General features: G+C 43.4%; 1 protein-coding gene across 2 annotated transcripts; it reads left to right on the top strand.

Moving 5' to 3' along the window:
* The first annotated feature begins 2,828 nt into the window (after positions 1–2,828).
* On the top strand, positions 2,829–14,836 carry LOC100220664 (CX3C chemokine receptor 1). 2 transcript variants are annotated; one of them, XM_030265122.4, is made up of 4 exons: positions 2,829–3,123; positions 4,342–4,413; positions 8,179–8,267; positions 13,205–14,836. In XM_030265122.4, the coding sequence occupies exon 4, from the start codon at positions 13,215–13,217 to the stop codon at positions 14,274–14,276; it is 1,062 nt and encodes a 353-aa protein (XP_030120982.4). In that variant the 5' UTR covers positions 2,829–3,123; positions 4,342–4,413; positions 8,179–8,267; positions 13,205–13,214; the 3' UTR covers positions 14,277–14,836. The 2 variants fall into 2 exon arrangements, with proteins under 2 accessions (XP_030120982.4, XP_004175429.4); XM_004175381.6 differs by having other exon boundaries at positions 2,834–3,123; positions 8,179–8,256.
* Positions 14,837–16,488: the final 1,652 nt, after the last annotated feature.

Here is a 16,488-nt window from a genome sequence, read left to right as displayed (position 1 = left end):
CTTTAGCCACAGTGTCATTCTTTACTCTTGATTCCTTCCTGTTAAATCATTGTGGGCCTCCCAGTTGAGAAAGCAGCACACCTAGCCCTTCCCAGCAAAAGTCTCTCTGGTTACAAGGGATGCAATTTTTTTTTTGTTTTAGCTTGGAGAAACAAAAGATGTTTCATCCATCGTGTACGGACCAGAATGAAAGTCCTTTCATCAGCTTCCTCAGAATTTTTTATTCCTGAGCTGTCCTCAGTACCAGAGTGTGAAGAGGCTGAAGATGGAGAGCAGAGATATGGTTGATGTGGCAATTGCCTTTCAGATGGTATTGGTTTCACATCTGTCTATCTTGCACTACAAGTGCACACCATAATAATGAGTAACACTCTTATCTAGGTTTTTAACTCACAGCAGAATACAGCAGAAAGCCTTTTGTGTCTCCCAGGGACATCTGCTGAAGATCTCTGTGAGACAGCTTGAATTGGTTTCTCTTTAATTGAAGTCTCCAGATAAAACCTCTGTGGGTAAAATTTGGCAAACTTCATTTCTTTCTGAGGGTAATAGCCCGCTCTGTGCTTGGTTCCAGTTAAATTCTGGGCAGCACAAGAGGAAGAGGTTGATGACCACCTTCAGGAAAACCCTATTTCTAGGAGGTTCTTTCTACCTGGAGGTAAGAAATGCCTGGGGCCAGCCTCTCCATTTTGACCCTCTTCTCAAGGATTTTCCCTGCAAAGAGCCACACCAGTGGCACTGTGCTGAGTATTGGTGACCCAGGAGCAGGTCCCACCACAGTGAGGGTGGCCGTGTCTATCTGGGTTCTGCCCACGTTTCACAGGTCAGCAGCAAACCAGCTTGGCATGTGCAGGTCCCCAGTGGGGAAGATCCTACTGCTCTATCTGTGGCTTCTTTACAAGGCTGAGGGAGGGATGGAGGGACACAGCTCTTCGTCATGCCCATGAGGACATGGGAGACAAATTTAGATTTGAGTGTCCTCTAAACAACAGCCCATCTACAGACAGGGCAGTGCTGCTCTGATGGTATCAGACTATCACTGGCATTGAGGAAGCCTTCATTCAGCTTTCTGAATCTCATGTTTTTCACATAATGAGAACATTTCCTTAGTACCATCTACCAGAAATTACCTTACTGCAATTTAAAAGTTCATCATTTTGGCAGTCATAGATCCTACTTTAAGGATGTGGGGAGAAACCAACCTTTTGATGTTGTCCTGAAAACAGTGCAGAGTGCTTTACATCTGTTTTTAAAGAATTAGTAGAATGGGTCTGCTGGCACTTGTCAGAGAAAAAGGTGAGTATTGCAAATTCACTGCTCTGGCCCTTTATAATTTCCTACCCCTTAAACTTTATTTCCAGCAGTGTATCTTTGCTGCCCCTGGCTAACACCTATCCAGGAGTTAGTTCCCTCATTATTTCCACGGGTGCTTGCCCTGGCCCACCTGGCTGACATCACTTGCATAATTTGGCTGATGTTGGAGGCCCATGGTTTGACCTTAATTACATTGCTATGCAGCTGTTTGGGATGTAACATTTGATAGATAAAGCATTACAGTAAAAAAACGCAAAATGTAATTGGCAGAAATACTAGAACTGAACTTACACAGAGATGCTTGCCTGGTAACTTGCTAACCAATCCACAAGCAAGAGCTCAGGCAACCTGAAAGATACTCTCCACCCCAAAATCCCACCAAGGTCAGCCTGACTGAAGACAGCAGAACTCTGCCTCTGGAGAGAAGGCATTTAAATCTCCCTTGACTTTTGAGGCAGGGGCAGTACCTGGGCGTGTTTCCAGGACCACATTCCCTGTGTCCTGGAGGACCTTGGTATTGGTAGAGCAGCCAAGTGGATGCAACATCTGTTTCTCATACCACACCCCACTGCACAGCCTCCTGCCCTGCTCCACCACAGAGGAACTGCTTTTTGGGCCTCAGTAGTGCCTGGCAATGTGCTTTGCAGCATCCCAGCTGTGCTGCACTCATAGTGCAGCCCTGAGCAGGATGCTCAGGTCAGGGGCCAAGAAGAGTCCTTGGTTTATGAACATCCCAGTATTTTAAACCCTCTGACTCCACTGGGCAGCAGAGAGACATTATACTTAAAATCTTGTTTACAGGCAAAGAAGGGGCACAATGTATCATAGGTAGAGCCAAGAATGTATTGTGAGTGCAATGGCATTCTCGAGACTCCAATTGTTATCAGTTTAAATCTGCTGGTTGCAGAAAAGCAAGAACATTATTGCAACTTCAATTTTTTGCACAGACATAGTTTCTATCCATTTTCCTGGTGTTATGCTCACACTTATCCCTGCTCCTTTGGGTCCTAAGGCTGGTGGTTGTGGTGAAGTGAGGTGTCAGAAAGAGCTGTCAGCACCTCCAGTCCTTCCCTGGGATGAGTGCAATGTTCACCCTGATTTTCCTTCTGTCTTTTTCCAGGATCTGGTTTGGATTGTTTTTCTATGTTTTCCAACATGCTTTTATACCTTCTTCTCTCTTCACTGCTCTATACACAACCGACTATAGGCAGTGCCCCTTATGTACATTAGACACTAATTTTGCTCTCTCTGTTACCACTAAACCTAGTTTTGCCATCTCCAGATCTGCATTTTTTTACCTGACCATCAGTGATTTGTATAGAGCTGTGGGGTCCCCCAGTGCCAGCCTGTGCCCCATTTTCTACACTCCCATACCTGTACTCCTCTGTGCTTCATCCTGCATCCCCACTGCTCAAGGCCCCTGCTGTTGTACCAAACTCGTATTTCTACACACTGTTCTGTGTCTGAGTGAAAAATGTCTCATTCTGCATAGAAGGGGGGAAGCTAAGGGGGTGACAGCTTTGACATGCTGTCACAGCACCTCAGGCATTTCTGTCTCTGTGCAAATCCTGTCCTCTGTAAATACTTCTGTCCCTCTGAGTGGCTGCATCCTACTTGACAATTTCACAAGAAGCCAGCAGGGCCCAAGCACAGCACATCAATACTTTCTCAGCTCAGCCCCTAAGCTCAGCCCAGGAAGCCAACCATGCAATTTATGTAGGCATGAGCATTAGAGAAGAGGAAACATGCATTTAAATCCAAACAGGCTCAGCTTGAAGAAAACATTGGTTTCCAATGCAGCTATGAATTAAGGTAAGAGGCAATTGTATTTTCCCTATAATTTGACAGGGAAAAATGAGACAAAGGAAATTCTCCACTGCTTAGTGCTTGGAACCTTAATGATATTATTTAATTTGGGTAAAGATGATGTGGGTACTGTTTACAAACTGTGAAAGTAAAAAGGGAAGCACTTCTGTTAACGAAGTGAACCAGGGCAGATAAATTTTACTCAGTCACTAATTATTTGTGTCATCTTGTGGTACGATGAATATTTACCCTGGATAGAAATCCTCAAGGTTAGTAAATGCTGATATATGACTGGTGTGCAACAGTAACCTAGAAGAACAGACAAGAAGATACAGCCCTTCTACTTCATTAGAAGTTATTCCTTTGATGCCTGCAGAGATTTCACAACTCACCAGCATTGCTAGCTTCTAGTTTTAGTCAATGAACCAACATTCAAAACATCACTGACACTGAAAGACAGCCAAAGCAGAAAATCTGATAGAGTCAATAGAAAGCATCTGACACAGACAGACCAGCAAGAGAGCAATGGAAATTAAAGACATTTGAAAACACGTACCTTTCTGTATAATATACTTAATTTTTCTGTGACTCAGCTTTCCACAGGAAATATGTTACATGAACATGTCTGATGGTTTGTGTGAGACATTTGGGTAATGCCACAGTGGTGGCAACCTGCTAAGTACTTGTGTGATAAAAACACAGGTCCACAGCAGTGGTTTCCAAAATCTGGTCTGTTGGGGCAAGCTCTGTGTGCAGGGAGTGCAGCCAGAGGCAGGGAACTGGATGACAGGATAGAAGATGCAACTGCAATGAATCGAAAGGGTTTGGGCAGTGCAAAAAAAGTCAAAAAGGGAGAAGAAAAGGCTAAAATTTGACAAAAGACAACACATAATACATTGAGAGTAAATTCCATAGAAAATTTGATATTTCAAGGAAGGAGCAGGCACTCATCCATACATAATCAAGAAGGCTTAATGTGCTCTGCTCTCTGACATGATGGAGAAAGTTATTTAAAAGATCTCCCACTGCTGGAGAGCCTTCTCTGATTTCTCAGGGGTGCTGGGGCAATGTTAAATTATTAATCACAAAAAGGGGGTGGAGGCAGGAAGCAAATAGATGCCACAATAAAGGTAGTGAGAGGACGGAGACAACAGTAACCATAAACAAGTACAAACAGTGCTCATAGCTACAAATAATAATCTGATTTTGCTGTCCCTTCAACAGAAAATACCAAAGAAATTTGAATGCTGCTTCAGAAGAGAAAGCCTGGGAAAAAGAAATACTGAGGAAGAGCAGGTAAGAGAAAACACTGGCAAAATGGTCAGCTATACATTTGAAAATATAGGTAGAGTGCCTAAGCAACTGTGCAAGCAGAAAGGGCAATTAGGGGAACTAACAAGCTAGGTGAAATACCGGTGAAATAAATTTTCTAGGAAAAACCCGATCCTGGCAGTCACCATCCAGTCACCATCATCAAACGACAACCCCAAACACCCAGTTCCCTGAGGGCAGCTCTTGGCAGGGCACCTGCTCCCTCAGCTCTGCCACTGCTTCCCCAGCAGCCATGTTAAAGTGCTCACCAGCCTCTGTGAGGACCAAACTAACTACTGCTCTACAACAATGCTCACCATTTACCTAATTTCCTATCCCATGGCTGATCCCTGGGAGCAGGGCACTGCTGGGAAACCATTTCAGGCTGCAGAAGCTCTGTAGAGGTCCCTTGCTTCTGGTCATAGGATCAAGACCACCCTGAGAGATAAGGATGAAAATTTCAGAACCATTTCAGTGATTTTTGAACCTCAACTTCAACATGCAAGGGAGACGTGGGAGTATGAGTTGTACTGTCAGGTCATCTTTCATGGAGTCTTTTCTGAAACAGCTTCATGTGCTCAAGAGACTTGGTCATGCCCTGAAACATGAACCTATTCCCTGCTCCATTAAGTGTGTAGGCACCAAGGCTCCTGCATAGCCACATTGTCAGTCTCAGAGGGGCTTTGTCTCCCCAGTGCTGAGGGAAGGAGTTGAAATCACTGCAAGCTTCAACTTTTTCTATAAATACACCAGCCAGAGGGGTGAGCTGCCAGGGGTCTGGCAGGACTTAACTTGGCCCCAGAAAACCACACACTGCTGTGGTGCAGCTGTCCCTTCCCAGTGGCTCACAGAAAGTCTGCCTGGTGGGGCAAAAAAAGCCCAGCAGTGGGGGGATGTTGCTGAGGGCAGGATGTGCCCAGGACACCTGGGTTCAGTCCCTTGTGCCTGCTTTGTGGTGGTAGCACAAAAAACCTGAGTGAGGCCACCAGCCTGGCCAGTACACTGAAGGAGCAAGGGCAAGATTTTGTTCAAAATAATACTTGTGTTGTTGCTCTGAAAGACAGGTGATGAAGCCCTTGACATTGGCAGAGACTCCAGAAGAAATTCCATGTTTTTGGGTTTTCTTAATAAATAATGAATATACCTAATTTTGATGTGATGGGCTAATATAAATCTTGTGCTGTGGCTACTTACTGTTACCTCCAGGTGTGCATGGAGCATCATTGAAAAAGCATTTTCCAAAACTATAATGCCCAAGGTAATGGTGAGAGAGACCCTAGGGATTTTGGACTCTGCATTATCTCCTGCCTTCCATTATCAAAGTCGGATCTTTCCAAATGTATTTTTCTACCAAAAACCATTGGTTTAAGTTTGTAGATTTACATGCCTCTCATTTTCAACTAGTGCTGTCTGCTTCTAATTTAATTTGTGATATTGGTGTAAAAACTGTAGAATTGGATCAGGGAAGTGGCATTTTTAAATTATCTTTGACCTAAATACCATTGTAAAGGGATCCAAGGCCTCTGCAATATTCAGTCATATTCTTATCAGCAGTGGTTTTATCAGCTTCTATTTCTGAGTAATTTACTTATGACACTTTAAGTGGCCTAATTCTTTGGAAGCCTCAACATAATGTTTCTGCACTTTCAACTTCACCTTAAATTGGAAAATTCAATAACAAAGCATCCCAGAGAATTACTTGCTTTTAAAAAGCTTATCCTCTAATTACTGGGGGAAGCCTCCATAAATTAAATCACCCAGAGTGAAAAGCAATTATTAGGTTTGCAGAATTCTGATGGGCCACAGAAATAGTCCAGTTGATCTGAGAATAAATGACAGAAGAAAAAAGAAACACCAAAGAAAGAAATTTCCTCACCTTAAAGTCATTGAGGAAGAACTGGAGGGGCAGCAAGCATGTGGCATTACTCCACACTCATTCAGAAGCTAGGGAGGAATGAAAAAAGAACTGGTTAGGTGGGAAAATACACAGGTTTCAACAGGGTGGCTATTTGATAACAACATCTCCAAACTGTGCTGCTTTCTTTCCAAGCCATCGTGATAGGCTCACTGCTAACCCAATGACAGCAGCTGCTCCATGGTTTTCAAGGGACCCTGCTTCTTCCAGGGTTCACATCCCATTTAAGATTTGAGCTAGCTGGTTTGGGGCAGAGCTCAAAGAGTTTAGCTTTTTCAGTCATTTATTACCAGAAGAGAATCATAGTTATTCAGAGAATTGTGCCCCATCCTGGTCTGCCTCCCTGCCTATCAAGGGCTGTAGAATTTAATCCAACACCCTTTTGCTGAGCCTGTCCACTATGTCTGGCCTAAATCCATTTCCCAGACTGTTACCTGCTCTCAAAGACCCTCAGACATGCAAAAATGTCCTTTTCCTACCTGAAGTCTGTTCCAGTTATTAGCCTTTCACTGTTAAAAATATTAATCTTATTCCTGTCTTGCATGTTTCTGGTTTGAATTTCTCTGCATCAGTGTAAAGGATAGCTAATCCCACTCAAATAATTAGCAAGATTATTAACACAAGCAAAAGTGAAATCAGGTGTTACCAAATTATGCCTTCAGCCTCTGTATCAAGCTCTCCTGTGGTAAAGTCATCCCTCTTTTGTTCCTTCCTATCTGGAAACTCTTTTAACACCTGAGGGTTGCATCAGCATTTCTTGCAGTCAGGTTTCATTTCAAATATGCCCTCACAGTTGAGACACGACCTGTGTTGTTTAACTCCCAAGCATGTCACTTTGGTTACATTTGGCTCCATTAGGGCCAATGTGAATCATTCAGGAAGCCCCAGATTATTCAGATTGTCTGAATCACTCTCCAGTCCTGTAACCCTTTTATCAGTGCCCCTGCCAGCTCTCTTTGCCAATGTGCTTTCAGAACAATTATGAAAACACCAAAGAGGTTTTGGCTTTCAACTTGTCATTTCCGCAGCCATTTTACAAGCAATATTCCCAGTTCAGCAAGGCTTCCTCCATGAATGTCTGTCTTTTGAGATGTGACATCTAACTGGTCCAAATCCCATTGCAATACTTTGTTGGTCTTTCTTTGGGCTGGAGACATGTGTTAACCAAATAAGCATGCAGTGCAAGTCAGAGCTCCAACTCACCCAGACAGCTCCCTTTTTCAACCTTGCAATCCTATCAGATAACATCAGATGCCCAAACTAAAAATCCTCTTCTATAAAGCCATGCAGATTGGCTTTAGCTGCACTCTGCCCCTTAACAGTTTAAATTCATTTTGCCTGAGTTAAATGTTAGGTTAAATGAGCCCTCCCACTTTGCTTCCCACTTTCAAAGGTCTGCATGTAGAGGAGGAATAGGGAGAACATCTCCCCTCTTCAGGACTGAATGAAAGACTGAAATTTAATATTTAAAGTAACTGCACTTGGTGGGATGGGCTGGTTTTTAACCCTGGCTATCTAACATGCTCCAAACAAGTTCCAGAGGACATTGCCATTGAATGGAACCACCCTGCTCTGAAAAACAAACTAAGTGTATTACAGGAACTAGCAGGGTGTAGGACTAGCAACCAGGCCCCATCTTGGGTTACTGTATTAACCGTAAGCCAAAGTTTTGGGTGGTGTATCATCTAAACCATGGGTAGAGGTGTCTGTGGCAGTCTAATGATTCTGTGGTAGATTCTTGGCCAGGCAGGTTAAGTTTTACCCAGAGTGCTATTTCCTCCTAGCTCTCACCCAGTTCTGGTTATTTACTTTAATCTCTTTCTTTTGTGTGTTAGAAGTGCTACCATAGCTTCAACATTTCATTTGGAGGTGCCTGAGGTCATCCCTGTGTTCTTACTGAGAATCACCAGCTGGTAAGTTACAGGTGGGTGTAGTTGCACATGCAAAAAAGCAAGAGCATCTATATTTGGGTAGAGTGATGGCAGCTCAGATCTAAGGGTGAAAAAGGGATATACACACACCTGTAGGGTTTCACAGGGGTTCTCACAAAGCCTTCAGCTTCCCAGGGCCAGCTGATTAATCAGGATATTCAGTGTGCATTGAAAACATGTTTTTCTAGCATGAGAGAAGCATGTAAGCATCACTCAGAAGTGCTGACTAAGGTGTGAAATTCTTTCTGAGGCTGAAATACTTTAATTAGCATATTGTGCAAATCTGAAGTATGACCCTCTGGCAGAGGTCTGGATTTGGTAATTTTTTTCACTTCTTTTAATTTGGTGGTAGGAGCGGAATCACAGGGAGGCAAACTGCTTGTAGATCTCCCTCTTCTTGGCAATAAAGCCTGTAACATGGTACTTGGCTGAAGTGCCAGAGATGACACCTGGAAAGAATCTGATATATCTGAATATATCTGATATCTAGATATATAAACAGGATTTGCTCTTATGTCACCCAGCCTGATGCCAGTGTAGTTTGAAGATTGAAATACAACTTCTGTTCTTTAGAGGAGTTTGCAGACCTCTCACAATTTCACTTCCCTCTGTATTTCATGGCAAGCACATGGTGGTTAAGTTGAGAAACAGGGGTCTTGGTCTTGCAGACTACAGTCTTTGAGGTAGCTATAAACATGATTAGGAGCAGAAGTGTTTGCGAAGAGTAGGGTGTCAAATTGATGGGGAAATCCGGAGACAGAGAAAAGTGGTTGAGCAGTTCCATGAGAAGCAGAAGTGAATCTACTATTTCCTGTAGTCAGCAAGGGAAAATATCTGGTGGAGAAACCTCAAAGCCTTGCAGTCCTCCTGTGTCCCCTACACTCCTCAGTTCACTCTGTCTCTTAGGTGAACATTTATTGTAAGCATAAAAGAGAAAATTGTGTTGAAGCTGATGGTGAGAAACCTGTAGCATGTGCTGCACTGGACTTTGAGAGGCTGACAGAAAATACTTGATGGGAAAGGATGGAGGACTGTCAGATATAAGTTTCTTTCTTTAAGGTGCAATATCATTTCTACATATTATCCCTATCTGGCATGGGCTGGGTTTTGGGAGCCCTTTGAAATTTGCAGCCCATCAACTGAGTATCATCAGTTGAAACTGAGCAAATATTCAATATTCAGAGGAGCTAAATATTCAAACAGTACTGGTGGCACTGCCTGTGCAGGATGAGTGGTGGTGGAAGGATATGAGTGACTGCTGATAAATAAAATCCAGGAGATAGAGAGTGAATAAGCCACAGACTGCCAGCAGATTCAAACACCAATGTCGTTTTGGTAAGTGCAGTCCTTGCTTGCCCGTGGAAATGCAATATAGAATCTTACCCTTCCCATTGTTGTACGTACCACAGACCCCACAAGCACCCATCCAAGGGTAAAGGAAATCATTTGCTACTGTAGAAATAAATTATCCTCATCAGTAAGCTAGAGGAGATTACTTGACTGAAAAGGTATTTCAGGAAATATCCCAGCACAAGCAACGTTTCAGTGTACTTCACTAAGGCCAGGAATTTCTCCTGCATGTCTGCATAAATGTTCTCCAGTGAAGAAGGTGGCCATTCCCAAGCCCAACTTTCTCTCCAGACAAGGCCAGTTCAGAAGTCTGTGCAGAAATTTGCCAGACCTGAGGTCTAAGTCCTGGTGGGAGCTGCATTTCCTTATATGTGTGATATCCTGAGTCCAACAGAACATAGTGACTTCTGTGGACACATATGGAAACTCTCCAGACAGACAAGCTGCCTTTCTCAATGTGAATTAAGGGAGCAAGCATGGTAAAAACCAGCATAGCTCGAGGTTCTTAGAAATGAGAGTAAAGCAATGTGTGTTCCTCCCCTCCAGAGCAAGGATTTCACACAGCACAGACAGTCAAGACAAGCACCACCGACTGCCCTCTCAGGAGGATGACATAATTAACAAAGGTGTTAAGGGGGTACGAGCAAGCTTTGATCAGTTTTTTCCTCTTTGTCTGGTGACACTTCTGGTTGTCACACCAGGAATGACATGTCTGAAACAGGAGCTGACTTGGCAGAAAAGAAGCTGGGACGCTTTGCAGAAACAGCATGATCTCTGTCTGGCATTGCCACAGAGTCACAAGGATAGGACAGGACTTCTGGAGGTGTCTTGCCCAAACCCATGCACAGAGCAGGGCCAGATGAGTTTCAAGTACTTCCAGAGATTAGATCCCACAAACTTCCTGGAGCTCTGTCCTGGTGTTTGACCACCATTATGGCAAAAATTTCTTTTCAATACATTAAGTAATGATTTCCCATGGGTATTGCTATTTATTCCCCCAAGGAAAGCTGTCTGTTTAATTTTTACACCTTCACCCCAAATCCCTCTTGAGACATCTCTTGTTGAGGCTGACCAAACCCAGTGAGCTCTCATGGACCATGTGCTCCTGCCCCAGTCAGTCACTTCTGCAGCCCTCAGCTACTGCTGCCTCAGTGAAGAACCAGCTGTGGAGCACATGAGCCCACAGAGGAAGGTGTAGGCTCTGGGTGCACAGATGGGTGCAGTAACAGCTCAGTGGCAAAGGAGCTGGGGGAATGACAGTGACACATACTCGGCACAGGAGACTTGGTGTACCCTGCTGCTTTTGCTGCACCAGAAGGCAAGAAAGAAATCAGGATGGGACGGCAGAAAATGAGGTTATGGAGATTATATGTGATTCTCCTGCTCATATCTGTATCACTCAACAGGGCAGATTAAGAGATGGCGACTCTTTATTTGTCTCACCAGTAGAAAATAAGTATCTTGTTTGCAACTGCTGTCAGCTTCTGCCCCAGCACCTAAGCTTTTCCAGGTTGTATCACTTTAACTCTGCTGGTGTCAGATACCTCCTCTCCAGAGGCTTGAGAATAGAACTGGGCTGACAGGCAGGGGCTGGACAGACTCTGAATGCGGACTCAGCTCCCAGTTCAAGTGGATAGATACTGCAAGAGCCACTCTGCCCATGGGTGTGCCTGCCTGCTGCAAACAGCTTTCACCATACTGTGCCCATGCCCCAGAGCTACCAGTGCTGAGACAGCCTTTTCTACCCCACTTTTCCTGTGCAAACCACAAAGATGTTTTCTAGAGTCTGCAGGCACTAATCATTAGGGTTTGAACTTTCAGGTTAAAAAATATTTTAAAGTTTAGAGCCGGCATTTCCAAATTTCCAACTAGCACCAAAAAAAAAAAAAAAAAAAGGCTCTTTACTTTAAGATATTGCTACAAAATAAGAGGCCAGAACTCCACAGGCAGCACCCCAAACGATGCTCTGGCAATGAGGCATTATGAGGCATTAGGGGAAAATGTCAGTATGGTCACAGTAGCTACCCGTGGGGAAGATTGTTGTAGTTACCACCATGTCATAGAAAATTGTGTCACACCTGAGGACATCTTTATTTCATGTTTAATTTTGCATGGTTTATTTGAAATAGAAAGTATAAAAACTAATGCTGTTGGTGAAATGTGCATTCCAATCACTTAGCTGTACGTGTCAGGAGTCAGACTAGCTATAAACCGATAGCACCTACTGCTGAGCAGTGTGTCCATGCTCGCCTTATATTTGGGAATAGAAGTTTTTTCAGTGTGGTCAGCAGTCTGGAAAGCAGTCTGTCTTTTCTTAAAGTAGATCTGGCCTGACCTGCATTGGATGGATGAGGATGCACTGCTCTTTGTAGTGATTAGATCTCCCACTAACAGGAGATGTAAACATATACAGCCTGTGGTCACTGAACTGAGTCCCTTCTGTACAGGCAGCAGGCAATTCATGTAAGAAGATGGTGACACTGTGGTCAAGGGGTAGTTGTTAGTCGCAGTTTTGTTATCAAAACCAAAACCTTTTCTTTTGGTCTCAGCTTTAACAGGCTGGTTTGGCCATGTTATCACCTCCCTGGGCTTCTGGACAGCATATCACACTCATTTTCTTTCATCTCCTACAGTGAGACCAAGTAATGGATACTTCCAAACTCTTTACCCAAACAGGGAGCAGACCAGATAAAACTACATCTGTGCTCCTATAGGATTTCTGATTCCTTGCAAACAGAAATCTTTGCAGAGACTTGAAAACCACATCCAAAAGGAGAGCAGATGAAATGGCAGGTGCTCTGGGTTTTTGGGTGTGCAGACCAGTGAGTCCAGAGGTCACCTGCCAGCACCCCAAAATCTCTTTGGATTCAGCCAAGGTGAATTCCTGGCTCCAGCCTCACAGCCAGAGCAGGAGCAGTCATGAGGTGCTTTGTTACTTGAGGAAAAGGATCAATGTATTTTATCTTTTTTGATCATAGAATGATTTTTAGAAAAGCCTCATCAAAGACAGGCTTGCTGCCAGCGATGTCCCAGTGCAGACTTGCTACTGCCTTATCAGCAAGCATCAGCTCAGGCCTGGCCAAACTGGGTGCCTTGTGCCCTTCCAGCCCCGGGTTAGGGAGAGGGGAAGATGGGGCAGCTGGGGTGTTGACAGGCACTGAATCTGCTCAACAACTACGTGTGAACTGTCGTTTCCTGCCAAGCACTGCCCACAGACCAGCAGAGCACCTGCCTTGCTTGTGGTGCTGCCATGCACCACATGCACAGCTCAGCCAGATCTCAGCTTGCTGCTGCTCCTCCTGCACTTCAGTAAGTAGGGGCTTATGTGACAGCCCTTGAAATTCTCATTAATTTTTTTTCTTATCCTAAAGAGTTAATTTTCAGTGAAGTACATGTAACAGCAGAGTCTGGGCTTTTGTCATAACATAACTACCATCAGCTCCACATTAATACGGCCCTCACTAAAATAGTGACAAAATCCCAAAGCATGCTTGGTGCAGTCCCTCGGTATTTTACCACAACACATATAAGATCACTCTAATGTTATTTTCTTTACTCTTTCCATTTTGTCTTTAACCAGGAAATTCAGCATGACAGAAGCATATGCAGAAACCACAGCTGAATATGCTTACGATGAACATGCTTTCTCCTGCAATAAAACCGACATCCAAGAGTTTGGGAAAATATTTCTGCCACTATTTTACATTTTGGTATTTGCTCTTGGCCTCACAGGAAATCTAATGGTGGTGTTTGCCATTGTGAAAGGTAATAAAAAAAGCATCACTGACATCTATCTCCTGAACCTGGCTGTCTCTGACCTTCTCTTTGTGATCTCCCTCCCATTCTGGGCATCCAACACAGTCCGTGGATGGACCCTTGGGACTATTGCATGTAAAGCTGTTTCCTCGCTGTATTACATTGGTTTCTTTGGGGGAATGTTCTTTATCACTGTTATCAGTGTTGACAGGTACTTGGCCATTGTCCGGGCAACTTATTCTCTGAAATCCAGAACAGTAAGACATGGCTTTCTTGTAACCTGTGGAGTGTGGGCAATAGCGGTTTTAGTGTCAGTGCCACACTTTGTGTTCTCCCAGCTCATAGAAAATGACTGCATTGCTGTCTACCCAGAGAAGCTGGAGAACATCTGGCCAGTGTTCCGCAATGTGGAGCTGAACACCATTGGCTTTTTCATCCCAGTCTGTATCATATTCTATTGCTACTGTGGGATCATCAAAACCCTCCTGTCCTGCAAAAATCAGAAAAAAGCACGAGCTATAAAACTTATATTGATTGTGGTGGTGGTTTTTTTTCTGTTTTGGTCCCCCTACAATGTACTGATTTTTCTAGATACTTTAAATCACTATGAGTTATTCACAAATTGCAATCAAATTAAGACATTGGACTACGCAATGCACCTGACCGAAACCATTGCATTCAGTCACTGTTGTCTCAATCCTCTTATCTATGCCTTTGCTGGGGAAAAATTCAGGAAATACCTTTATCATGTCTGCTTTAAGTACTGCCCATTCCTGTGTTTCTGTGGGCCCTGCAGTCACTACCAGGTCTCTCATTCAGTTAGTTATGCAGAAAGTGTGGTGAACAGCAACATAACCCAGAACACCAGCGACCAGGATGGCTCTGTCTTCGTCTAAAATGGTCTCAGATGGACAAATGTATCAATCCATGTCTCCTGCAGGGATAGCAGCCACTGAGGGGTTGCTTTTACCCATATGAAGAGCCTTAAAGGCTGCACTGAATTACTGACATGCCTCTAGTTAAGCATTAAATATTCTAAAACAGCAAAGATTTCAAAAACAGAAGTAGTACAATATGTCAGTGTTGGACATGGAATGGAATCAAGAGCAAGCAACAGGGAAAACAGAAAAAAAAAAGGAGCTCTCTGTGCCTAGAAAAGAAGGAGAGAAGAATTTAAGGGTACGGAATCTTTTGAACTGTTCCACCCTGGAACCTGTGCATGTGTCAGAGTATGTGCATGTGATACTGATGTACATAGACCTAAACACATTTTTTAAGGGAAGAGAAATCTCATTAATAAATGGTGACTGACTTTTAGGAGAGGGGAATATTTTTGTAGTAAAGGGGTGTATTTTTGATGCTATATATCCATAAGGAACTGATTTTGTGATTATTGATTGCAACAAATGTTTTAACTGTGTTTTCATATGTAATAAAATCCCACTGTTTAAAAAAACGAAGTTATTTCTGAACATGTGTTTAGTGTCCCCTGTTCACTCTGTGTTTATAGCATGCAATAATCAGAACAAGGACCTCTAATCCATCCTTTAGGATTAGAGATATGCCAGTGGGTGTTATCTCCCAGTCTCCATGGGCTTGGCCTCAGCCAAATGCCAGAGCTCAGTGGAGGCCTTCACAGAGCACATCCCCTGTCGCTGTCGAGGCAGGACGGGAATGAGAAGACTGACCAGAAGGCTGTGAGAGTAAAACTCTGATTTATTCAAAATACACTGCTCTTTTATACAGAGCTTCGTGAGGACCAACTCCATTGGTTCTGAAGTGAAAACAATCCACACCATTGGTGCAGAGTGCTTGATGCACAGTGATAGAACTTAACAATAAACAGTGTGAAAAACAAGAGAGATAAAGAATTATTTACATTCTTCTCCTGCTCTTTCCCAGGCTTTTTGCCTGGCTAGAAACTCTCAGTTTCTTTCTTTGACTGAATCTGAGACCCACAATCCCCAAGGGCTCTGACCAGTGGAACAATGGGAACTGGAAATGCGGGTTTGGATATCCCTGTGCTTGGTGCACATACAGCTCGATCAAGCTGAGCATGGTAAGTCCCTGCCTCTCACCCATGCCCCGCTTGCCACAGGTTGTAAACACCAACCATGACTACACTATCACAGACAATGGCTCTGGGGACAAAATAATCACTTGCCCATGCTGCTTAACACAACCTTCCTCAAGTTTTATGGCCTCTCCCACCACAGCTGATTTCCCCAGGGAAAACTACAGCTGTACCCAGACTTAATGCATCCCAGAGGACACATTTCCCACCTGCAGGGCACAGCCTCCAAATATCCTTGTTACTCATGCAGTAACAATGCACTGGAGATACAAAATGTCCATCAGTCAGCTGAGTCCTTTACCTGGGCATCCCTGTCATCATCTGCTGCAAAAGCAAAGGGCAATTTGTTGGCACTGTGGACTAGAGTTAAGTGAGTGGAAAAAGGACTGTTGCAAATAATGAAGCTGAGATCACCTTACAAGAAAAAATCAAGGACCAGTCTTAGAAAACAAGTCCATGACAGTGGAACCCTGTTTCTGTACTCTGATGGAACTGGTAATATGTCAAATCTGAAGAAACACTCTCACTTTTGAACTAACACAAAAAAGTTGTTTCAGACCGTCAGGGAGAGGAGTAGGGCCTTTCTTTGTGGATCTTAGTACCATCTTGTTTCTTAGAAAATGTGGAGGAGAGTGTGTCCATTGAGCAATATTCCCATAATTACATAAATATTCCATTTTTTGCTACTGAACATTCATCACAATCTACAATAAAACAAACAAACAAAACAAAACAAAACAAAACAACAACAAAAACCCACCACATTTTCTCTTTCTATACGGTGGAAATATATCCTCTATGTTCAATTCTGTAATTTTCAGCTAAAAGTAGACTTCCAGACTCCAGACTTGTTGTCTAAAATTAAGTGTAGCATGAGTATCACTTGAAATTAAATTATTTTTTCAAATTTCAGTCTGACTAATCAAGTGATATAAGGCAATTTTGTTTGTCACTCCCCCCAAGAAAGTGGTATTTTAAGAAATGGTATTTTTATGATGTTTTTTAAAGAAATGCCAGGATGTGCAGAAAGAAAG

Source organism: Taeniopygia guttata, chromosome 2 (assembly GCF_048771995.1).
Source record: "Taeniopygia guttata chromosome 2, bTaeGut7.mat, whole genome shotgun sequence".
NCBI classification, from domain to species: Eukaryota; Metazoa; Chordata; class Aves; order Passeriformes; family Estrildidae; genus Taeniopygia; species Taeniopygia guttata.
The sequence above is the reverse complement of the archived record's forward strand: the minus strand, read 5'-3'. Positions and strand labels throughout refer to the sequence as shown.